The 25,549-nt window shown below is 36.1% G+C and overlaps 1 protein-coding gene across 7 annotated transcripts in view; it reads right to left on the reverse strand.

Annotated features, from left to right (window-relative positions):
- FXR1 (FMR1 autosomal homolog 1) overlaps window positions 1–25,549 on the reverse strand; it is a 57,795-nt gene that overhangs the window by 29,577 nt on the left and 2,669 nt on the right. For 5 of the 7 annotated variants that reach the window (XM_073896792.1, XM_025878174.2, XM_073896801.1 and 2 more), the window contains exons 2-4: window positions 15,929–16,082; window positions 8,920–8,972; window positions 7,029–7,122 (exon numbers count right to left, since the gene is read on the reverse strand). In XM_073896792.1, coding sequence (XP_073752893.1) covers window positions 7,029–7,122; window positions 8,920–8,972; window positions 15,929–16,078 — 297 coding nt within the window. In that variant the 5' untranslated portion in view covers window positions 16,079–16,082. The remainder of the gene's footprint in view (window positions 1–7,028; window positions 7,123–8,919; window positions 8,973–15,928; window positions 16,083–25,549) is intronic. The other 2 variants (XM_073896811.1, XM_073896815.1) reach the window with 1 other exon arrangement.

The following is a 25,549-nucleotide window of genomic DNA, read 5'->3' on the forward strand; positions in this document are numbered from 1 at the left end:
GGGGGGGGGGGGGGGCCCTAGAGGGAGAAGGAGAAACTCAAGCAGACTCCGCTCTGAGCACGGAGCCCAACACAGGGCTCTATCCCACCACCGTGAGACCACTACCTAAGCAAAAACCAAGAGTCAGACGCTTAACCGACTATGCCACCGAAGTGTCCCTATATTTGCTATGTTTAAATGCTCATTAAGATACTTAGTGTGAACTTTGAGCATCCTTTTATTAACTTCTGTGAAATTATATGTAAACAGACTTAAATTTTTCTTAAAAATGGCCCACTGGGCCCAAATGGTAAGTGCTGATGACCATTTTCCCTGAGTATGCCACAGACTAAAAGAAAACCTAAGAAGAAGAGGGAAAGTGCCCATTCCAAACACTATCTCAGAAAGGCAGTTCAGCTAAACAGAATGGAGTATCTCTTGGTGATCTAGTGAATGGGTGCCTCAAAAGTTTCCGGGGGGGCAGGAGTGAATGAGTCTTTAAATTACCTAAATCCCTTTGCTCTAATTCTACTTTCACCAAAACACAATTTTCTAGGCATGTGGCTTCCTATGTAAGCTTACCACCAAAAACAGAGAATAAACCATTCTGGACTGCCTTGAGGCTTTGTATTTCTCACTGAACATTAAAATGCTGGATTCCATTTTATACTTAACCTACCTCTGTAAGCTTCATTAAAAACTCTACCGTTGAAAGACAAAGTCATTCTCATAAAGCCAACTAAATCCAAGTTCCTGAGCTTGTATCAAACACTATGAATCTGGCTCCACTTGAGTGCAGTGGGTCAAATCACATTCTTTCCAAAATGAACAGTTTATCTCACACAATAAAAAATCACTTTAATGCTGCATTAAAACTGTGCCCTAGTATACTTTGCCCCAGACGTTGACTACTGTATTTATGACTACATCACTGGAATAGGAGCGCCTCATAGAAATTCCCTTTATTCTGACTTTAAATTTCCAAACTATTCCCAAGGAGCAAATCACGCTCTAAAGCAATAGCCCTCATTGTTTTAACATTCTAAGTGTCTACAAATCCAAGGAAGAGCTTTAAAAAAAAGACCCGTGAAAGACCTAAAAGCACAACAGTACTCAGGCTGAAGAAGTCCAATTTCACGGAGTGGAGGATGGAATATGAAAAATCAAATTCCAGAATTCTGTTTCAGGGTTCTTTCTGCCAAATAACTCCAAGTCAAACCATACTACAAAATAGCCTCTAAATTCTAACCCACAACCAAACTGTTACTTAAATGGAATTCCAGTCTGGATCCTAATGTTATCAACCTTTCAGTCAAGTTAATAATATCTAACTATTCTTTTCAAAGTCAAAACCAAATATGAACACCAGAAATAATTTTTTACCAGTTTTCACCAAATTAACTATGAAGAAAATTTCTAAATAATGTTAACCATTAAACTGAATACTTAATCATAACAGCCAGTTTTATAAGTACTGTTCCTCTATATTCACTATTTCATCTCATTACAATCGTAACCTATTATGAAGAAATGGAAAATGTCCATTAGGAAAGCAAGTTTAACATCTAGAACACACTAACGTGATTTATCTACCTATGTAATAGTATTTTCTCAAATACGTTGCTGACACTTTTAACAAATGGGTTTCTTAAGTCTTGGAAAATAGCCATTTCCCATATAATAAACAAGAATGTTTACCTCTTTAACATATGCAAATTTCCTAAGCACTAAGACTAACAATAAACTTGGCATTGTAAGACAGACTAAATACAGACAGGTAAAATTTTCAGACTGGGTGCAAGAATCAAATTGAGGTATTTTTTAAAGGTAGAATGCCTGCCATTCCGCCTACTTGTGCTCTCTGTCAAATAAAATCTTAAAATCTTTAAAAAATAATAAAGGTAGAATGGAAACTACATGTCTCTTGCATTAAAAAAATACTGAATTTTAAAAATTTTAACATAAGCGTGGGCGCCTGGGTGCCTCAGTTCGTTAAGCATCCAACTTTTTTTTTTAAGATTTTATTTATTTGACAGAGAGAACGCGCGCGTGCGCAAGCACAAGCAAGGGAAGCAGCAGGCCAAGGGAGAAACAAGTTCCCTGCTGAGCAGGGAGCCTGATGTGAGGCTCGATCCCAGGATGCTGGGATCACGACCTGAGAAAAGGCAGACGCTTAACTGCCCCTAAGCATCCGACTCTTCATTTCAGCTCAGGTCATGATCTAAAGATCGTGAGACAGCCCTGCCCTGAGCTCCATGCAGGGAGTCCTCTTGACAGTCTCTCTTTCCCTCTATGCCCCCCCCCCCCCCCCCCCCCCCCCCCCCCCCCCCCGCAACCCTCCCCCCAACAAATAAAAAAAAGTTTTTCTTAAATTTTCCGGTAAGGGAGTCTCTGATCTCAAATTATTCTTATTACCCTTATTTCTCTCAAGGCATCTATCCCAACATTATAATTAAAACATAAAGACATAGAAACATAATGTCTGACAAGCCACCGTAAAAGATAAAAGGTTTATGTCACAAGAACACAAACTTGCCAATCTTACCTCAACCAGAAAGCATCACAATTAAAAAAAAAAAAAAGTTGCTTAATCAAATATATTAAACCCAAGAGGAAAACCCTGTAAAATTATATACTGGCTTGAGTGTCAGGCTTCCTATGGAATGTGTTTGTGTGAGCTCATACACTAACTTGCTGAACAAAGCAGTTATCTATAATAAGAGACAAAACACTTCACATGTGAAATCACTGGAGAAAAAACATTTTCTACTGCACTTCCAATATCCCAGAATACTATATTATATAACCAGCTTAAGAAAATCTAGAAATCATTTTCCCATTACTTCCAATTCCACAAGGTGAGCATTTTCTTAGCAATCTTAAGTTAGCAAAATCAACCAAGCAAATACTTACTGAAAAAATTTAATTCTACTAAACGTTAAAGATTTTAAAATATACGCCACTTTTTAAAAAGTCAAAGAAGGGCGCCTGGGTGGCTCAGTTGGTTAAGCGACTGCCTTCGGCTCAGGTCATGATCCTGGAGTCCCGGGATCGAGTCCCGCATCGGGCTCCCTGCTGAGCAGGGAGTCTGCTTCTCCCTCTGACCCTCCCCCCTCTCATGTGCTCTCTCTCTCTCATTCTCGCTCTCTCAAATAAATAAAATCTATAAAAAAAAAAAATTTTTTTAAATAAATAAATAAAAAGTCAAAGAAAAAGCCACTAAGGGGGGAAAAAAAAAAGGCACTAAAGGGTTTAAAAATAAAGCTTTGAATTTTAAACCTTTCAAAACCATCTCTCTCCTATAAATCATATACTGTTTTCTTGAGGACATTAGACCATGACACTAATTTATGTTCTATAATTCCATGTAAGCCTCGTAAATTGACTGGAAATATGAACCTCAAGTAGCCACTTTTATAGTAGTAAAATTTTAGGATGGGGGGGATGGGTTAGCCTGGTGATGGGTATTAAAGAGGGCACGTACTGAATGGAGCACTGGCTGTTATATGCAAACAATGAATCATGGAACACTACATCAAAAACTAATGATGTAATGTATGGTGATTAACATAATAAAATAAAAATTTTTTAGGATAAACCATATGAAATTGTCAATATTCAACCATTCCTGACCTACAAGAATTAAACTGTCATGACTGAACTCCATGTGTTAGCAAAAGTATGAAGTAGTAAATCAAAATGCATTTTTGGAGGACAAAATTGGTACATTTTGGTACCATCAAAATTTTAAATACACATGCCTCCAATTTAGCAAGTGAACCACTTAGATTCCATACTATCAGAAAATGATTTACATAAGGACATTAACTCTGGGTTTTATTTTTTGGCAATAGCAAAAAATCTGCCAGTAATTTTAATTTCTAATTATGATACATCCGTACTAAAAAATATTATGGGGTGGTTAGAAAGAATCAGGTAAATCTGTATGTACAGCATGAAAATGTCTATTATATCCCAACTGACTGAATACAGAAATCACAAATATATAACATAATCCCAATTTCTGTAACTTAAAAAAAAAATATTCTTTAAAAATGCAAAGAAAAACACAACTCTGGTAAATGAGATTTAAGCTAGAGTGTACAAACATACCTATACTAAGAGGGAAAGTTCGCTTTTTATTTTATATAATTCTGTATCATTTCATTTTTTACATTAAACTTTATTTGAATTTAAAGGAGGAGGAGATTAAAAAGAGAACTACCCTAAGGCCCAGTAATCACACCACTGAGTATCCACCCAAAGAATACAAAAATACTCATTCAAAGGGTTATAAATATATGCACCGCTATATTTACTGCAGGATTATTTACAACAGCCAAACTATGGAAGCAGCCCAAGTGTGCATCAACTGATGAATGGACAAAGATGTGGGGGGTATGTGTGTACACACGTACACACACACACACCGGATTATTATTCAGCCATAAAAAAGAACGGTATCTTGCCATTTGCAATGACACTGATGGAGCTAGAGAGAATATTAAGCAAAAGAAGCTAGTCAGAGAAAGGCAAACACCATATGATTTCACTCATATGTGGAATGTAAGAAATAAAACAAAGGAAAAAAAAAAAAGAGACAAACCAAAGTACAAACCTGAGAACAGATGGTTCCCAGAGGGGAGGTGGGTGGGGGAATGGGTGAAAAAGGTGAAGGGGATTTTGAGTACACTTATCTTGATAAGCACTGAGTAATATATATGAACCTAGTCAATCACTATATTGTATACCTGAAACTAAATGAACACTATGTTAACTACACTAGAATTAAAATTTTTAAAAATTTAAAAATTTAAAAAGAGTAAGGAATTTTCAAAAATGTATTTGGTTCAAAATTAACAACCATAATTCCTAAACATTTCAGGTCATACAGTTTCCTAACTAATGGTGGCCAAAAAAAAAAGAAAAAAGGACAAAGAAAAAGCCAGTGAATCCGTGGGTGGCAAGATCGATTTTAAACTTCTTTATGTGAATTTTCAAATTTTTCAGAAGTGGAAAAAAAATGACATCTTAATTTCAGATAATGATTCTCACAATTTAAGGAACAAATTTCACCAAGACTAAACCATAAAATACAATGTGAAAGAAAACACTGCAATCAATTTTCAAATCATTCCATCTCTTACACCGATATTTTGTACACAGCTGGAGAGGCAGGCCAAAAAGATGGTCCAGGAACTTCTTAGTCTGAGACAGGGGAAAGCACCATGAGCACACCACCAACTTTTTCCTTTAATCTGAGCCTTTACCGTTTCATTATCTGAACAATTTAAAAAGTATGAAAAGCACTAGTCTCAAAATTGACCACCACACATTTCTAATTCTAGAACATTTCCAAAATGAAGTCATTCCTTGTCTAACCTAACCCATCACCAGAATTCCATAAGAAAAAACTTCTAAAACAGAAATTTTGAAAAATGAAAACAAATCAAGCTCTTTTACCCATCCTTACAAAAAGATATTGATTAGAAAAGGATTCAATACTGAGAAAAACATTTTCACTGGAGTCTAAAGTCCAAGTGAACAGGTAGAGTAGTAATCAGCAGCATCATGGCTACAGTTCATAGTATGCACCAGTACCCTATTTCACACTCCTTACTTTACAGCAAACAGTTTGCCACTTTGTTTCCCTGTGTCTTCCCATACCATCTATGACATTTCCCTAAAGGACACAAATACACACCACACCTAGACTACAGCTACAGATCTTAAAAAAAGTTCTTAGTTCTCACTTTTGGTGGAAGTAAACTATAAAAGAAAAAAGTAAAGTGAAGGTTATACCATTACAGAGTAGTCTCGTGGTGCCCTGACACAATTAAGTTATAACATGCTTTGATTTAGCAAAAGCAAAAGGGTGCCCAGTGAACTTAGAGCAAGTAATTAAAATCTAGGCCAAATTTCAGAATGGCAAGGAGTTTAGGCTGCCAGGAATTAAAACGAGCCACCATTCTTTGGTTTCCTAGCATATAACATCTACAATTAATGGGAACTCAAAATTTACTATTAAGAATTACAAAAAATAAAAGACAGATAACTGAGTTCATGCGCCAAGTGCTCAGAACATTGGTTCAGAGTATGTACTGCTAAGTGCTTATAAAAACATTCACAGAGATATTTCATCTGCATAGGTTCTCCTATACCTCCAGTTCCCCCAATCCCATCCTACATAAACTAGAAAAATATATTTAGCATATTAGAGCACCTTGAAGGAATTACATCAATTTCTTGAAAATCACAAATCAAATTTTCTGTCTCCAACAGACTCACAACACCTCTATTTGATAATTATTTCCATGTTTCATTTCACATAACATCAAGCATATTTAACAACACTAACATATTGAAAATAGACATCCAAACTCTACTAAGTGTGAATAAAAGCAATGTACAAAGCAGCAGCACTATATAATCCCACTTTTATTTTTAAAAAAAGGGGCGAGAGCGAGCCTAGGAATAACAAAAATGGTGAACAGTGGTTTTTTCCTTCTCACATTAATTCCTATTTAGTCCTTTTGGTTTTTCTGTACTTTTAAAAATTTTCTGGACATTTCTAAACTATTCAACAAGGCTGTATGCTAATTACAATATTTCACATTTTTATGTATCAACTATATTAATGATCACAATAAAGGACAACTATTAATATATTACAAAGATACTAAGAAAAAAAAGTACAAGAAAAAATTTAAAGTAATTAGCAAAAAGGAAAACAGCAACCAATACCACACAGCTCTCTGTGCCAGATTCCATACAAACCAATTCAAATACACTATCATTCTTACTCCCAAATTATTTTCATTTTCATAGTAAAGAAACCTGACCAAGGCCACAAAGCTAAAAATGGTAAAGCTACGATATGAATCCCAGTTCTGATTTCAAACTCAAGCCCTGCTATATATATTACACAGCCAATTAATAATAGAAAGACTAGAGAAAAGAAATTTATTGTCTATCAGCTAAACAGATTTTCCTAAAAGAATATTTATTTAGAACAAAAAAAGACACACACAAAAACTTAAAATACATACCTCTACTTCATCTCCTTCACTAATTTCTTTTTTTATGTCAGGTGGTGGTGGTAATCTAACTTCATTAAATGGAACCTGGCGTTCTGGCTGCCAGCTGAAAGATCAGAAAAGGAATTAACAAATCTGAAACAGATTATTCTAAAAGTCCCTAATATGGAAGCTATACAGTCTATGGTAGTGTGTATTTTTTGAGTGTGAGTTAATCATTTAGCTTTCTCTAATAAAAAGCAAGCTTCATTCATATTATATCTTTCCAAGTAAGAAGTCTGTTGAGGTAAAATAGATTTTGCATGACTCTTAATGAAGTTTATAAATTAGCATCATTAATACTAATTATGTATTGCCATCAAAATTACTCAAGGAACAGTACATACATTTTAATAGCTTAAGTTCATCGTAATAATTTAGACTCGAAATAATGTCACATCTACACTGTCAATCAATAGTGCAACCAACTTATTTCAAACAATTTTACAACTATATGACCTATCAAAGGAACAGAATTTCAGAGCTTATAAAATATTAACTGCATTTTTTGTGTGTACATGTTCACAGAAATGCAGAAAATTAGTTATTTTGCCCAGCTGAATTACAAGATTTAACTTTCTTAAACAGAATTAACATTTTCTGCAATGAATATGTTAATATTAAAACTTGGGAAAAGCTGACATTTAACTTTATAGCAAATATAACCAAATTAAAACAAACTTGGCTGTTGGTTAGATAACATTTTTTGTGTCATACTGCAAAAACTGGGTTGAGAAAGTTAAAAATTCTTCCCTATTCGGGCGCCTGGGTGGCTCAGTTGCTTAAGCAACTGCCTTCAGCATGACCTGAGGGTCATGATCCTGGAGTCCCAGGATCAAGTTCCACATCGGGCCCCCTGCTCAGCAGGGAGTCTGCTTCTCCCTCTGACCCTCTTCCCTCTCGTGCTTTCTATCTCTCATTCTCTCTCTCTCTCTCAAATAAATAAATAAAATCTTTAAAATAAAAAATTCTTCCCTATTCTAAGAAGTCATTCATATGCCTGGGAGGCACACTAACACATAAAATAGCAAATAAATTCCTATAGCTTCCAACTGCAGATGCTAGGCAAAACATCAGGAGACAAGATTTTTGAGTGCTTTCTTTTCACCATTACTGTGAAATGGCAGCTGCTCAAAGACAGGAATCACCCCAACACATGTTTCTACATGAAACAGCTGCTGGGCAGAGCTCTCTTCAGGCCATTCCAGAAGCAGCTTAAAAGTGAAAGTTGAAGACTTCTGACCTTCAATTATACAGTGCTCCTTTAAAACTCTTCTGAACCAAGCCCAACATACTGTCTTTCACATTTTTTTAAAGATTTTATTTATTTATTTGAGAGAGAACAGGAACAGGGGGAGGGGCAGAGGAAGAAGCTGGATCCCCGCTGCATGAGGATCCCAATGCGGGCTCAAACCCAGGACTCCAGGATCATGATGCGAGCCAAAGGCAGCCGCTTAACCGAATGAGCCACCTGGGTGGCCCTGTCTTACACATTTTCTAAACAAGACCTAGACCCTACAACAACTATAAAACTGATATTATTCCTTATTAATATCAAGTGTAAATTAAAGGCGGCCCAATACACAACAGCAGCCATTTGGAAGGCCTTCTACAACATCGTTTCAGCATTCTGTGATTTTAAGAATTAGGCATAGTATAATTCCATTTGTGCCATCTATTTTTGCAAAAAATACTAATTCATGTTCACATATGTTTTGGCAAAAAAAAAAAAGTCATGAAAAAATAACAAGTATATTGTGGGCAGAGAAAGAGGTGAAAAGTTATCAAAACTAGAACACCCAGAAGCAAACACGAATTTAGCACAACCAATCTTTAAGATCTCTATCGATAAAAAATGACTTACTTGTTCTCAAAAACAACGGTGAGGGAGTCTTCATGAACATCTTTGATAAATCCCTGCAAAAAACAAAAACATTATCAAAAGCACGTCAATATCCAATTAAACGTTACGTTAGGGGCGCCTCGCTGGCTTGGTCGGTAGAGCATGCAACTTTTTGAGTTGTGAGGGTTGTGAATTCAAGCCCCACTTTGGGCAGAGAGAGCACTTAAAAAAATTACATTAACTGCAAAAGCCTATACTACACATACAAATATGGAACACCGAAAAGAACACAAAGCTTGGAATTAGGCAGATGTGGGTTTGATTTCCATCTCCATCATTTATGAGCTATAGAACCTCAGAAGTTACTTAGCCTCTTTGAATCTGTTTCTACATAGTGTCACCTACCCTAGAATTAGGAAAAAATGAATGTACATCCATAAAACATCACAGGTATTAATCGATACTCAAACTGAGCAAGGCTGTCTTTAGGACTGTGACTAGGAGTTCAGACTCTTAGAATCAGGCTGCCAGGATTCATATCCCAAGCTCTTGCATTTACATATTCTTGGGCATAATTTTAACCTAATGGTTCATTACAACATCATTCCTCATGGAATTATGAAAATTGAGATTTAATGTTCACCATAGTACTTGGTGAAATTACAAATATCAATAAATATTACCCTCCACCATTAGTAAAAATCATAACTACATTTTGAATACTAACCTTCAGTTAATTTAATTTTATTTTTCCTACCAACTTCCCTTCCTCCTTCACTTAAAAAAAAATTGAACTATAGTTAAGTACACTGCTTCAAAACCATTTTGGAATGAATATAAAGATTCACAATAAAAATCGGTGGTCATTTTCTAGTCTGAAAATTAATTTTCAAACTAATATTTTTAATCTATCTTCATTTGATTGATACTGCTGAAAGAAACTCTAAGATCTGACATTCAAAAAAGAGCAAAGGACGGGTGTAGAAAAACTGTTCAAATTCTTGCTCTGCCACTGCATAACCTTGGGAGTGCAGTCCACTTTACATTTATATGATTACAACTGACATTAAGTGACACTTTGTATTACTGTCAAGAAGAAATGCGAAGTTCTCAAACCTTAGCCAAATGCTTACATACACTTTGAGCCACAAGGTACTCAGTAAATAATTTTCTAAAACATTTTTATCACACTAGACTCCATAATATCCATTAAAAACTAGCTAAATAAACACACTTGCAGTACCTGGTTAAAACAAGGCAGGGATGAACATTTCCAGTTTACTTCATCTTCCTCCCCCAAAAGTCCATTTAGTAATACTAAAGGAACTTTAAGGCATAAACCAACAAGAATAGACAATAAAGAGCAAAGAAAAAACTGCAACATTTTGGAAACTTACAAAACAGAAGTATCAGTAATTTAAAAAATAAAACAACAGTTACTAATACTGAAATGCTTACTATATGTCAGACATTTTTCTAAGCATTAGAAACCAAAAACTGAAAAGTAAGCAGATCACTACTACCACCCCAGAAAATCTAAAGATAGAAACTCTTGGAAAGGAGAAGGTAAGAGATGTGGCTAAATATAAAATCATTTTCATTAATATAGATTCACCAATCACAAAACATAGGTAACTAAATAAATCTAAAGTCATTGCACTCCTCTCACATTTGCTACTCAATTGCATGATTTTGTATTTGGCCCTGATGTCACTCCAGCTTCAAATGTCTATTATCTGCTTTATTTGTGTGCTATGGGACATTTCAATGCAAATATCCTCATGTGAGGCTAAACTCTGGATACATTCAAGAGTGCTATACCAACTCCTGCCATGCAATGCCAGAGACATTTTTATTCCTCTTTCCCAAAGTTAAAAATTAAGAGCTGCCATTCCAGTTCTGATTATCTGACCATGCCATAATAATGACAGCCTGGCCTGTTTCTCTATTCCCAGTAGGTTCAACCACAGATCACTTTCTGCAATGACTGTGGTCAGCACTTTCATAGTTATGTTACCAACAAATCTATCTCTATTAATACCCTTAACACTCGTAAGGAATATTTAGAAACTGAGAATTTCCAAGTTCATGAATATGAAGTAAAACATATCTTACCATCAAGAGGTTAGTCCTTTTCGACTTTGACTAAAGTTTTCTAGTCCTTCACAACTTTCAGAGTCTAGAATGTTTTACTAAGAAATCTTTGCAGTTTCTGTATAATTTACAAAATGAGTTCAAGTCAGAGCTCCAAGCCACTGGGAAATTTTACCCTTCGTTATACTAAAAATCTATTTTTCTATCTAAAAGTCAACATTTACTCAACTCTTTCCAACCCATCCCCACTTTACTTCCATCACCACCATCATTTTTGTTTGGGTGCATGTTTTCCACAAACTTTTGAGAAAAAATACAACTCTAGACACCTACTCAAATTACTAATACCCTCCAAACATAAAATTAAATAGATTAACAATAAACTGTTAGTTAGCAAACACTTTCTAATCCCCAAACCCTTAATTCTAGGGATAAGGTGCTTCTAAAGGCCAGAACTCCATGAAATTTTGTCCATTTGATGCAGGACTCAGACATCACTTCTCATGGTATTTCTGTATGCTCCAAAGTCACCAGAATGATGACACTAGCTCCCTATTCACTCAAGCCGCAAAATGGCAGGGTTAGGTCATTGCCAAAATCCAAGTCAGGGGACAGTAAATAACAATGGTCATATTTGTCTGCAGAAGACAACAGCAGGGCCTTATGACTTTATGTCTCCACAACTTCTGTACCTCCTCATGTTCTAATCCAACCTTTGGGGATTTTGTCTCTCTTCCTATTCATCATTCATTTGGCCCAGGACGTGTATTTCTCAGAATAAAACCTTTTACATTTCTTTTTCCTCTTCCCACATAATATGCAAACACGAAAATTCCAAAACATTATAAAATTGTCCCTTTGTATGCTTATGTGAAATTCTTAACTATAAAGTATCATCAATAAGCAACAAGGAAGTTTAACACATCAAAAATGTGATCAAAATATCTTTAGAATGTTGTCCCCAACAAAGCAACAAATAGAACATTACACAGTAAAAACCCAGGAATGCCACAAACGATGTGTAAAATGGGAGGGAAGGGAAGGGATGAAGAAAACAGCAAAAATCCCTGAGCTACAGAAGTACTATTTGAAGAACTGATTTTTTTTAAAAGCAATACAGCCTTAAAAAAATTTTAATTCAATAAGGTGGCAAGTTAATAATCAGTTTGCTCTCTAGATAAAATAATAAGTAGCTGGAAAATAAAACAGACAAAAAATAATCTAACGGCAGCAGCAATGAAAAATTAAAATCTTAGGAATGCCCTCAACAACAACAAAAATGTACAGGAGCTATGTGCAGAATCTTTGAAATTCGACTAATGAATATATATATATATATATATAGAATATTCAGGAAAATGTAAATCTTATCACATCCTTAGGAGATCTTGATACTGTAAAAACTTAACATGCCCCTAAGTGGGACCCCACTAAAATAACTAAGAGTTTATGATTCTATTAGGGGAAAAGAAATTAATCTTAATAACACCAATGTCTATATTTAAAGTAAGTTAAAACACTCAAAATCGAAACTTTTAAGTGGGAGTAGAGAGTAAAGAAAACACATTATCCCTTCCAAATATTAAAGCTTATTTTAAAGCTATAACAATCAAGACAAAAAAAAAAAAACCACACACACTTTAAGAGAACAAAACAAATTCCAAAACTAGGTCTAAGTCATTTAGGAAATTACAAATAGGAGGCAGAATGGTTTGTTTTCAAATAGTATTGGGACATCCGAATAATTATTGGGAAAAAATGAAAATAGACATTTTCACCAAAAATATAATGGATGAAAGATTCAAAGTTTTTTAAATCAACATAGATTCCGAGAGACCTGAGTTACTTATAACTTCAGACTAAGGAAGACCTTTCTAACCAAAAACACAAAACCCAAAAGCCACAAGAGCACCTGGGTGGCTCAGTTATGCATCTGACTCTTGATTTCCACTCAGGTCATGATCTCAGGGTTGTGAGATCAAGCCCCACCTCAGGCTCCATGCACTCAGCAGGGAGTCTGCTGGAGGGTCTCTTTCCCTCACCCCTCTCCCTCTGCCCCTCACAGGCGCACACAAACGCGTGGGCTCTCCCTCTAAATCTTAAAAAAAAAAAAAAAAAAAGCCACAAAATGCTTAAGTTTACACTACCTAAAAGCTAAAAATAATCACAACAAAGAAAGGAAAGGAGGGTAAAACATAGTTGAGTTAAATTCCCAATTTATAGTCTCAGGTGAGCTAACAGGTGAACAAGCTAATAAGCGAAAGTAACAATGGGTATGAACTATGTGAATGGGTAGTCACAGAAAAAATAAGTTGTAGTTTTAATTATATAAATCGTTTTTAAAATCTTATGTTTGGGTGCCTGCATGGCTCAGTCGTGAAGCGTCTGCCTTCAGCTCAAGTCACAATTCCAGGCTCCTGGGACCGAGTCCCACATCAGGCTCCCTGCTTCTCCCTCTCCCACTCCCCCTACTTGTGTTCCCTCTCTCGCGCTGTCGAAAACTAAATAAAATCTTTAAAAAAATAAAAAATCTTATGTTTACTGTGATTTGTTCTGAACTTTGCTTTTCTCCTCCCACTTTTTGTTCTGTAGACCATTCCATTTCAGAATACAAAAAGCAACCTAACAATTTTGAGGTGGGAGCTTAAACTGCTTGGGGAAAGAACAAAGTGCAGAGAATTATCTACCTAACTTAAAGATACACTTGTGATGACAGAGAACACTACAGCTGAAAAACAGGTTTTCAGCTTGATGAGGGCAGTCATGGGGGGGAATCCAACTGGTTAAGCAGAAAGAAACATGGTATGAATTATTTCAGAAATTGAAAGACCAAGATTATAAATATAGTCAAAAATCAGGATAAAAATCAGGAACCCTGTCTGTGGGAAAGTTACCTGATTCCGAAGATAAAATTTCTAATGGGACAAATGGTTGGTTCAATCAGTAGAGCATGGATGGGACTCTTGGACCTCAGGACTGTGAGTTCAAGCCCCACAATGGGCATAATGCTTACTTAAAAAAAAAAAAAAATTCATTTACAGACCTTTCAGATCCCTCATTTTAGTGAAAGGGAAGCTAAAACCACATACAGCTACATAGTCCCAAAATTCACTCCCTAGGCGGCTATAAATGCTGAATTCAAACACTCATCTCTCTGGAGCTCTTTTCAGTAACTCATTTCCAATCAGATGATAAAATGCTTTTCCTGATTTGTACTTTTAAATTCCAAAAGGTTAAGTTTGGTAGCAATACTAATTTGAAGAAATAAAGCGCCATTCCTAAAAAGCCTATTTAAGGCAAAGTTCCCGGGGGGTGGGGGGGACCTCAATATATACTTCACAACTGGAAAGGCAAGCTATCTTAACCAAAAAAGGCTCGAAACAAAATTTTAGTGTTTAAACCAATTTATCAAAAGCCTTGCCTGAAGTGTGATTTACAAATCTAAAAAGATGCCTGAATCCCTTAGAGAGCATTCCCACTAAATCACTAAGAACACATCCTAGTCAAGAAAAATTCCTTTGACTGCAAGGTAAACTATCCTTTCAAATTCAGCCATTTCTTTAAATTTCTCAAAAATCCACTAGTAACCTCCTATAATTGCAACTCATTACATCACAAAATTTACATTCCTTATCAAACAGAAAACAAACTCAAAAAGCTTAATACTCAGCAAACTACCCAGAAACCAGACAACTTGAACCCTCAATTTAAAGTAAGATTTTAGAGTGGAAAATCCAAAATCCGAAGATATATACCCTAAAGCTGTAACTTTTAAACCTCAAATTTTTTTTTTAAGAACTTTGAGAGAGAGAGATATCACGAGCAGGAGGGAGGGGTAGGAGGGGAGAAGCAGACTCCCCAGTGAGCAGGGAGCCCAAAGCAGCACTCAATCTCCGGACCCTCGGATCATGACCTGAGCCGAAGGCAGACACTTAACCGACTGAGCCACCCAAGCGCCCCAACCTCAAAATTCTTGTTAGAAGAGTTTACTGATTGCCAACAGACTGAGCCAAAAACTGCCACAAGAAACCATATAATCTTCCTAAATGGAGGGTAGGTTTTTTTGAGACTCCAAGCAAAGGATCCATCAAAAATCTCTAGTTCACATTTATTCTAAGCAAAAGGTAAAAAGTTCTCACAATCATCACTGCCTCCTTCAAAATATTCTTATATAATTTAAGATTCACTCTATCTTTAATACTTCTATCAAAGCTTTTCTTCCTAAAGTCTTTCTCAGGATCACTTTCATGAAATTTTTAAATTTTATTTTTCTACCTGGCCACAACAGTCAAATAACATTTTTCCAGTGTGTTAAAACATCACAGTTGATGACTTAACTACTGAACCAAACTTGTGACAAGTTACTGTATTTCTAAAAATATGTGGATTACAATAAATTCTCTCTGTATTAAAGACATTGGGCACGGTTTGTTAGATTCTGTGTTACCTCTATATGGGCTAACTCTCCATTTTCCCCAGCTGCATCAGTTACTGCTGTGGATTAAGATGATTATGAAAACACAACCAAGAGAAAGGAAAAGTTAATAAAGCATAATTTGTACAAAATTCACCTCAGGTCCTTCCATGCACCACCCCCAAGAACTGCCACTGCAGATTTGATTATCACTTGTTATCCTTTGATCAATTAACCATTTATTTACTGATTTCATTGTTTGGCCCCAGTCTACCTTCCCAGCCCAATTTGTTAGATACTAAATCTAACAATTTAGTATCTCTGAAACCAGGATACATCTTACAATTGATGGCAAATCTTAAAGAATAGCAGATAACCACATGGCAATCAGGATATAAATGTCACTGAGCATGTTCAAACTTGGTTTGCTTGTAATTTTCTGCACCACTTGACTACAACCTCTTGACATTTCATTCAGCAAACCAATGAAGGCCAATTTTAGGAAGGATTAAGGTTTCTTACCAGAAGGTTGTTCTGTTGACACCTTCTGATAAAATCAAGAAAGCACCAGCACCAAAACTTGCAGAGTGGATGAAAATTCTTGCAAGAAAATCCTGGAGATAATAGAGGAGAGCTCTTTTCAAGTATGCTTGCAACATCAATGCTCTCCATGGCACTGAGGAAGATATTTTAAGAAGAAACACAATCACCTGAATGTGAAGATGTTCTAACCAATTTAGTTTGTTTATATCTTCTATTTTATGCATGCAAGCGTTTAAAGACATCTTTCAGGGGCGCCTGGCTGGCTCAGTTAGTGGAGCATGAGACTCAATCTCGGGGTCGTACATTTGAGCCCACGTTGAGCGTAGAAACTACTTAAAAGATCTTAAAAATAAGTATAAACTACCATTTACAGACGTTAACTGACAACACTTCTTAGTATCTCTCAGAACTAATGTCACTTTAGATGAAACCGTACGGATCTTCCACTAACTTCCCAAATCTGTGTAAAGTAGCCTATTCCTTAGACTCTAAACCCCAATTTAACTGTACAGACACCCCTGCCGTTGGCTCACTTTCATACCTCAAATCAACACGTCATCAGAATCATTTGTCCTGCTTTGCACTCTACATGCTATGATCCTTTTTACAAGAGTAAAAATAAAATTGAATACAGCACACAGTATTTTTTAACTAGGATTCTAAGAGAATACAGCCCAATCACTAAGACATTCACTATGGATAATAAACTAACTTCTCTCCCATGCATCTAGAATGGTACTAGCTATGCACTATCCTTACAAGAACTGAGAAAATAGTGTTTGAGTTATAATTTGGATGAGACACTCTATTATGTTGAGAAACTGACTTAGAGGCTCCTAACACAGGTAATCATCATTGCATAACTTTACATATGTCTTAATTTGCAAACGTAAAGAACCAAAGCTTCTTAGTATTCCCATTCAAGCGCCCGAAGTACTTAAAGCTACTCCTCTCCCCCAAAATACCATGAGAAATCTTCCTTCTGGTGCTTTTATATCAAGCAATGTAAACAATTGACAATTAAACATTTATGTTTCTGGACTGTGTATTCAGGTAACAGATATAGAAATAACTCATTAAAGAAGGAAAAAAAAAAACCTCACTACAGCACAATGGTTCACTGTTAAGACTGGGTCTCAGATCCACTTACTATGTGACAGGTAAAACAAGAGGGGTGAGGGCAGTAAGGTAAGGGTAATAAGACTCCTAACTGGCTGTATTTTTGCTACAAAGCAAGTCACAATGTCCTCATTCAAAGAGTCTTTACATTCTTCCCAGAGCACTCCAGAGACTTTCTGGAGCAATTCTCTGAAGGTTCTATCCAACCTGAATGAGACAGCTCTCCTGGATGCTAGGCATCCTCCCCCTAAATCCCCCATATGCAAAAACAAAAACAAAAAAACCCGAAAACATTTTATTTTTTAATACGCAGTACTAGCACATTTGCCTATGAATATTCAAAAATAAGTCCTGGTGTAGTGAAGATAAAATAAATGAATTAAAAACACAAGAAAATTTAAGAAATTCTATGTATAAACATGACACAGGCTGCGTTTAACCAGAACTGGTAACCCTGGAGCCCTGATAAGTAAAAAATAGTTCAGTATGTAAAAAATAAAACTTCTCTATAACCAGAGATACCAAAAAGTCAACAGGTATTAAATGAGAAGGGGGCACTCTTACAATGAATGAGTCCTAAGAGATCTCAAAAAGTGACAAAAGACATCCAATAGGAAAACAGGCAAACAACAGTTTATGGAAAAGCAAATCCAAATGCCCAACAAACATTAAAATTCACAAGAGGGAACGTGCAAACGAAAGTTCCATTGAGATAACCATTTATATCCAACAGACTGGCCAAAATTAAAGATTTTCTGGCAAGGATGTACAGAAAAGCTTTTATATTTACTGACAGAGAAAATAGGAAGGGTTAAGCCTTTTAGAAAGTAATGTTAACATTTATTAGAGTTAAAAAAGAAAAGTTCCCTTCCACCAAGCTTCCCATTCTTTGAAACCTCTCCAATAGAAAGAGGTATGTGGAGTGGCAAAAAACTGAAAACAGAGTGTCTATTAACTAACTGGGGAAGGGCTGGATATCATAATTCTTGCCATGAAATATTATGTAACCATTTAAAAATAAACTACACTCCAAGGGAAGACAGCCAAAATACAGACAATCCTATTTTTAGAGAGCAATACTGGGGGGGAAAAAAAAAACCTACATGTGTATATGAGTATGTATCTATGTACCATTCTATTAAGTGTAGAGAAAAATCTAGTATGATGTACACCTGGCTATACATATTACCCGAAATGGAGTGGGAATGAGAGATTATGTGGCAAAGGGGAGCAAGGAGAAAAAGAAGGAAAAAAATTTACAACAAACCAAGTTCGTGAATACTCAATGCCTACATGTAAAATTATACATATGCAAGCATAAATATTCTTAAAAGAGGGGCGCCTGCGTGGCTTAGTCCTTTAGCATCCGCCTTCAGCTCAGGTCATGATCCCAGGGTTCTGGGATCAAGCCCCGCTTCGGGCTCCCTCTTCAGCAAGAAGCCTGCTTCTTATCCCTCTCCCACTCCCCCTGCTTGTGTTGCCTCTCTGTGTCTCTGTCAGATAAATAAAATCTTTAAAAATATATATATTCTTAAAAGAATTGAGATACTATCCTAAAGCACGATGTCAACCAGCACTTTTTTCATACAGCACATATATACAGCACCACTCCGTTATCTTTTTAATTCTTCCATACCTAGGGATCGCAAATCTAGATTCTAATTAACAAACTAGTTTGATGCCTACACCTAAAACATTTGAATTGTAATTTGATTCCAATAACAGGCACAAATATTTAAGACTAATACTGCAATCAAATTTAACTTCAAGTAGTACTTTTTTTGAAGACCTGCATAACTAAATCTACAAGTGGAAGTCATTTCAAATCAATGGACACATGTTCTACAAATAAAGTCCACAAATTTACTGATTACATTATGTTAGAAAAGTTATTGCATTATGGAGTAAGTTCTAACACGGAAAAAAATTATTCCAAGTAAACCTTTAGCATTTATTAGTACTTAACATTTAACTATTCTGTTTTAAAAACTGACAATGAAGGGCGCCTGGGCGGCTCACTTGGTTAAGCGACTGCCTTCGGCTCAGGTCATGATCCCAGAGTCCCGGGATTGAGTCCCGCATTGGGCTCCCTGACAGGGAGTCTGCTCCTCCCTCTGACCCTATCCCCTCTTGTGCTCTCTCTCTCTCTCTCTCAAATAAATAAAAAATAAGATCTTTAAAAAAAAAATAACAATGAAGATATTAAGATTTCATAAGAACGCATAAATACCTAATAACACTTGTGTATCATTGTTCTTGGCTTGTTAATTTCACGTGTCCAACAGCTCTCCTTAAATTGAATTCCTTAGTGGTTCCACACAGCCACCTGAAACTATTATGACTTTCCAGTTGGCAAGAAGTTGAAGTTCCCCATAGTTCTAGGTATCTGTAAAGTTCTGTGACCACATCAGAACTCAACCAAGGTCAATATATAACAGCTAAAAAAAATTTTTCAACTGAGTCAATCAGAATCAGAAATGAAGTTAATTCTGCATGTATGCCATTACATTACCTAAAATTAAAAACAAATCAGTGTGTCCCAAAGCCAAGAATGAGGGATTCATCTGTTCAGTCAACAAACACAGACAAAAGACCTACGATGTACTAAATACACATAACAAGCCACCGGAAAACTTAAGACTTGAAAATATCCTATAATATGAAAAACTATAAAAGCAGAAAGTTACAAAATGGAAAAAAAGAAAAGCTGTACTATGATTAATTAGCCACTGTAAGAAACACAGAGATACAGAAAGCCTGAGAGTCTGACCCTGAAGAAATCAACAGAGAAGGCATGCCATGTTCATCTGCCAAAAATCACTACAAACTTCATCAGTTATTACTGGAGGAGACCTCTACTCATTCTCCCAAAAAAGCTAAGCAAAAAATGCTGAGGCTAAAGTAAAGGAAACAAGTTAAAACAACTGATACTTAACTGAGATTTAATGCTGGCTCAATTTTGCCACTGCTTTCAGCATCTTTTAATATAAGGACAAATAAACTAAAATTGTATGTATAAATAATATATACATTTGAATCAACAAAGGAATCCTTTGTATTTTGTTTTGCTCAAGGTATTAAGACTTGGTATTAGAAAATTTAACAGATCAAAGACTCTTACTATTGACTAATAAACATGTTCCAAATAATATGCTAAAACCTTTTAATACGCAATACTATGTGGCAAGATTACCCAGAGGTGCCTCATCGTAAGAAAATTTGAAAAAGTTTCATGTACAGTTGACCCTTGAACACACAGGAGATAGGGGTACTCACCCCAAGACAACTGAAAATTCAAATAAAACATCTGACCCCTCCAAAACTTAATACTAATAGCCTACTGTGGACCAGAAGCATTGTCAATTATATAAACAATCTATCAACACATATTTTATATGTATTATATACAGTATTCTTATAGTAAAGCTAGAAAAAAATGGTAAAATCAGGACAAAATACATTTATACATGTAAGTGGATGCATGTAGTTGAAACCTACAACTGCTTATGCATAAAGCATTTCAAATATTTCCCAAAATACATTGTACAATGAACAATATGAAGTAGCAACTGAGAAAAGTGTATTTAAAAAGCAAATACCTAGTTTTAAGATTTCTAGTAGCCATATTTAAATAAATAAAAAAAACAAAAACAGGTAAATTAATGTCAATAATTTTATTTAATCCAACGCATCCAAAATGTTTTAATAGATAATCCCATTTTTTTAATGTTTATTTATTCATGAGAGAAAGAGAGAGAGGCAGAGGGAGAGGCAGGCTCCCTGCCTAGCAGGGAGCCCGATGCAGGCGGGACTCAATCCCAGGACCCTAGGATCATGACCTGAGCCGAAGGCAGACACTTAACCATCTGAGCCACCCAGGCACCCGGTAATTCCATTTTAAAATTTTAAAACATGATTAAATCATTTTTCTCTTGACTCCCACCGTATTAACAGCTTGTTAGGAATAGTATGTAATTAATAACAAAATAAGCCATGTATTTGAACTTTAAAAAAAAAAATCACTTTGAAGGAGGAAAAAAGGGCCCTGGCAGGCCAACAGGCTCAAAGAAGGATGAGAAGATGATGATGATAAGGAAGAGAAGGAAGATGAAGAATGGCTATCCTGTAATAATAATGTGAGGAGTGTGCATGTGTACTTGGACAACTGTTCTGCTAAGAATGTGAATTCAAGGGCGCCTGGGTGGCTCAGTTGGTTAAGCGACTGCCTTCAGCTCAGGTCATGATCCTGGAGTCCCGGGATCGAGTCCCACACATCGGGCTCCCTGCTCCGCAGGGAGTCTGCTTCTCCCTCTGACCCTCTTCCCTCTTGTGCTGTCTCTCATTCTCTCTCTCTGAAATAAATAAATAAAATCTTAAAAAAAAAATGTGAATTCAAGTGCAGCTGAGTATTAGCTTCAGTATAAAACTGTTCAGATTTTTGTTTATAGCTGATAGGATTCTTTTTAGAGAAAATACTTTAAAAATCCAGGTTGTTGGGGCGCCTGGGTTGGTGCAGTTATTATGAGTTTGACCCTTGGTTTCGATTTGGCCCAGGTCAAGATCTGAGTCCTGGGATCCAGCCCCACGTCCCGCTCAGCAGGGAGTCCACTTAAGATTCTCTCTCCCTCTCCCTCTGTCCCTCCCACTCATGCATAACTTGCTCCCTCTCTAAAATAAGTAAACCTTCAAAAAAAATAAAAATAAAAAATAAAAATGCAGGTTGTAGCTTTCTGACGTTTTCCTACAGTTAGAATTTAAAGCTTCTGATGTTGAATGTTTCTAAATATTTAAGTTTTCTTAATTTCTTGACTTGCGTACATGTACTGTAGCACAGCAAACTTGTAGGTTAGTATTGGTAGTAAATTTTTGGTTTTTTAGAATATTGCATTTGGGGTTTTTTTTTTAATTCTGTAATAAAAATATATGTATTTAAAAAAAATCATACTTTACCAAAGTCTGAAAAACCAATCTGAACTTCCAATCAGCCTATTAATTTTACGGACCTAGATTCACTTGCCTGTTTCCTCAGCTGCTGGTAACGTTATCTCCCCTTCCCTGTGATTCAGAAGACGAGACAAATTCATATAAAGTATCTGCACAGTCTGATAGACAGCCTGAGTGCTCAATAGTTTTCTTAGAACGAGAAAGAACCAGGGTGCCTGGGTGGCTCAGTTGGTTGAGCGACTGCCTTCGGCTCACGTCATGATCCTGGAGTCCCGGGATCAAGTCCCGCATTGGGCTCCCTGCTCGGCGAGGGGCCTGCTTCTCCCTCTGACCCTCCCTGCTCTCATGTACTCTCTCTCTCTCTCTCTCTCTCAAAATAAATAAATCTTAAAAAAAAAAAAAAACTAGACAGAACCTTAACGAACAGAACCTAGCAGAGACCACCACTTGATAAACTGTTAAAAAGCAATCTAACTGCCTAATACTGCAGATGAAAGAAAAAGAGGGGTCTTACGACCACCTAGTACAAGAATTAGGATCACTCATGGAACGCCTATAGCTCTTCCCACTACTTAAAAAAAAAAAAAAAAAAAGAAGGCGGGGCGCCTGGGTGGCTCAATCCTTTAAGCGTATGCCTCTGGCTCAAGTCATGATCCCAGGGTCCTGGGATGGGGATCCTGCTTCTCCCTCTCCCCGCCCCCACTTGTGCTTGCTCATGCACTCTCACTCAAAAAACAAAATCTTAAAAAAAAAAAAAAAAAAAAGGCAAGCTAGTTTGGGGTACCTGGCTGGCTCAGTCAGAAGAACATGCAACTCTTGACCTGAGGGTCATGCGTTTGAGCCCCATGCTGAGTGCAGAGATTACTAAAAATAAATAAAACTTAAAAAAAAAAAACTAGTTTACTACATCCTTAACATTGTGGTAGAGAACTCGCTTCTTGAATTATCAAGTGTTTGCCTTGCCTGGTTTTTTTAAGATTTTATTTATTTGAGATAGAGAACAAGCAGCAGGGAGGGACAGAGAGAGAGGGAGAGGGAGAAGCAGGCTCCCCACTGAGAAGGGAGCCTGACAAGGGGCTGGATCCCAGGACCCTGAGATCATGACCTGAGCCAAAGGCATTTAACAGACTGAGCCACCCAGGCACCCTGCCTTGTCTAACTAAAATACTTAAGTATAAGCCCACTACTCTGAGATTTCCTTTGAAGAACGTCTAATGCTATACTAAATTAGGCATTGGAAGTGAGAAGCCCTAGAGTGAAATCTCATTTCAGCTAGTTTATTTATGGACAAGTTACTTGTTATTGTCAGTTTCCTAGTATGTAAAACTTCCCTGCTCTGCGGGAAGCCTGCTTCTCCCTCTCCCACTCCCCCTGCTTGTGTTCCTTGTCAAATAAATAAAATCTTTAAAAAAAAAAGTATCTAATGGAGTTTTTGAACGAACAAAATCAGAAAACATTAGTATAAGCTTCATAGGCTATCTAGTAAATAAGAGACACAGCAAACTATTCTTACAAAATGCACACAAATATCTGATGTTACAAGAAACAAAGGAGCGTGAAAATATGGGATAAAGTATGTTTTCTGTACATACATAAAGCCAGGCCTTGACAATATATCTCTCGGTAGGTAAAATTTTTTTGTTGCTTTTCTGTTTTCAGATTTTTTCATACTTACATATTGCTTTTATAATACAAAAACAAAACTTTACAAAAAAGTTTAATTTTTAAAAATTCAATGACCTTTTCAGTTAAATCTTAGTTCTTTTATGTTTTTATAAAAACACATTTTAAAATCTGCATGATTAGGGCGATCTTTGGAATTTCCGTGTGTGGACTCCCCATATGTACAGTATTAAGTAAAATCTTTCGCTAAAAAAATATTTCAACAAAAAAAGTACAACTGAGAATTATCTTTAAAATATCTGAAACGTGTTTTTAACAGTGTCCCTAGTATTAAGACAACCACTATCTTTTTCTTAATTACTAATCTGCACAAAGAAATCAATATTCAATGCTAACTTTGAAAAGTCAGTACTCTCAAGAAACTCTACTAAAATTCGATAGGTCATCATCATTAATGTTAATAAACCTACTGCATAATTTACACTCAAATTCCATTTTAATATGAAGTTAAGGTAAATAATAGGAAATTTTGGAAATATTGTAGTGCTTTAAAATTTGTAGTCAGTTAAAGCTGAAACTGCAGAACTCCAAAAGTAATTGTCTTCTAGAGAAGGCCTGAAATTTCACTCAGCCATCTTAGAGATTACACATTTCCTTGGAACACCATGGAAACTTTCCTTTACATCAGCCAGAAATCGAGGGACTTACTTTCAACTTCTATTTAAATTATATTCTGCCCACGGCTATGCAAGTTGCAATGCTATTACAAAGCACAGTATCACATACATCAGTTGTTAAGCATTTTAAAGACTCCAAATGGACAGAGGGGTTTTTGGGGGCTAATTGAAATGTTCTAAAGTAAGGTTGTGATAATGGTTGCACAACTCTATAAATACACTAACAAACATAAAATGTAAATTCTATCTTAAATAAAAGCACCTTCAATGGCCAGTAGTATAAACCCTAAGATGCCTCACTCTAGGTAAAAAAGGCTATAAACAAATTTTTATATAAAATTATATCCCCTATCAGGTACTTAACATATCTCCCACTCTTCCCAATCCCCAAAGATTTACAGAGCTGCAAAGAGAAGCATATCAAGTTTTTACCTCCTTAACAAACTACAGATACATTGTTTAAAAAAAAAGCAAGATGCAAAACAGTATTTAAAAAAACAAGATCTTAATTTTAGGTCACATCTTCTTTTAGCTTTTCACTGGTTCCAATTAATTTGTAAGATGAAGTTTCAGTTCCACCAGAAAATCTTTAATGTCTACAGAGCACTGCCTCAAGGCATGATGATACTGGCTACTAAACCCATGACTGAAATTGTACTGCGATTAGCATTTACAGCTGTGTGTGGGGGGGGAAGGGAAGAAAATGAGGAAAATCAGAATCACCTGCACAACGAAAAAAAAACACCAGGGAGAGAATAAACCAAAATGTTAACAGCTGTTATCCAAAGGCAACTTTTGTTTCCAAAATGCCCTCACTGACCAATATTGTTTTTAAATTAGAAAATTGTACTTAAAATTAAATTGCTGCTATGCTAAATGAAAGAAGCCAGAATCAAAACCCTCAGCATACTGTATGAATCTACATAGAGGACATTCTGGCAAAGGTGAAACTATGGGGACAGGAAAACCCTCTAGGATCTGGGGGTGAAAAGAGAAGGTGACTACAAAGGCGCATGAGAGAAATTTGGGGGACAGTGGAACTCTTCTATCTCCATCGTGTTGGTGGTTGCTACAGGACATTTACGAAAGCTCACGTAATTATGTACCAGAAAGGTGAATTTTACCACATGCAAATTAATTCAAAACAGTTCGTGTAGTTAAAATAATAAATTGCTTGTTCAGTAAACCAATTTTTTTTCCAAGTGAGCAGTTCCGTGGGATTAAAAACCTGGGGATA

The sequence above is a fragment of the Callorhinus ursinus genome, unplaced genomic scaffold (genome assembly GCF_003265705.2).
Source record: "Callorhinus ursinus isolate GAN/ISIS: 27379988/994484 unplaced genomic scaffold, GSC_fseal_2.0 scaffold1, whole genome shotgun sequence".
Taxonomy (NCBI): domain Eukaryota; kingdom Metazoa; phylum Chordata; class Mammalia; order Carnivora; family Otariidae; genus Callorhinus; species Callorhinus ursinus.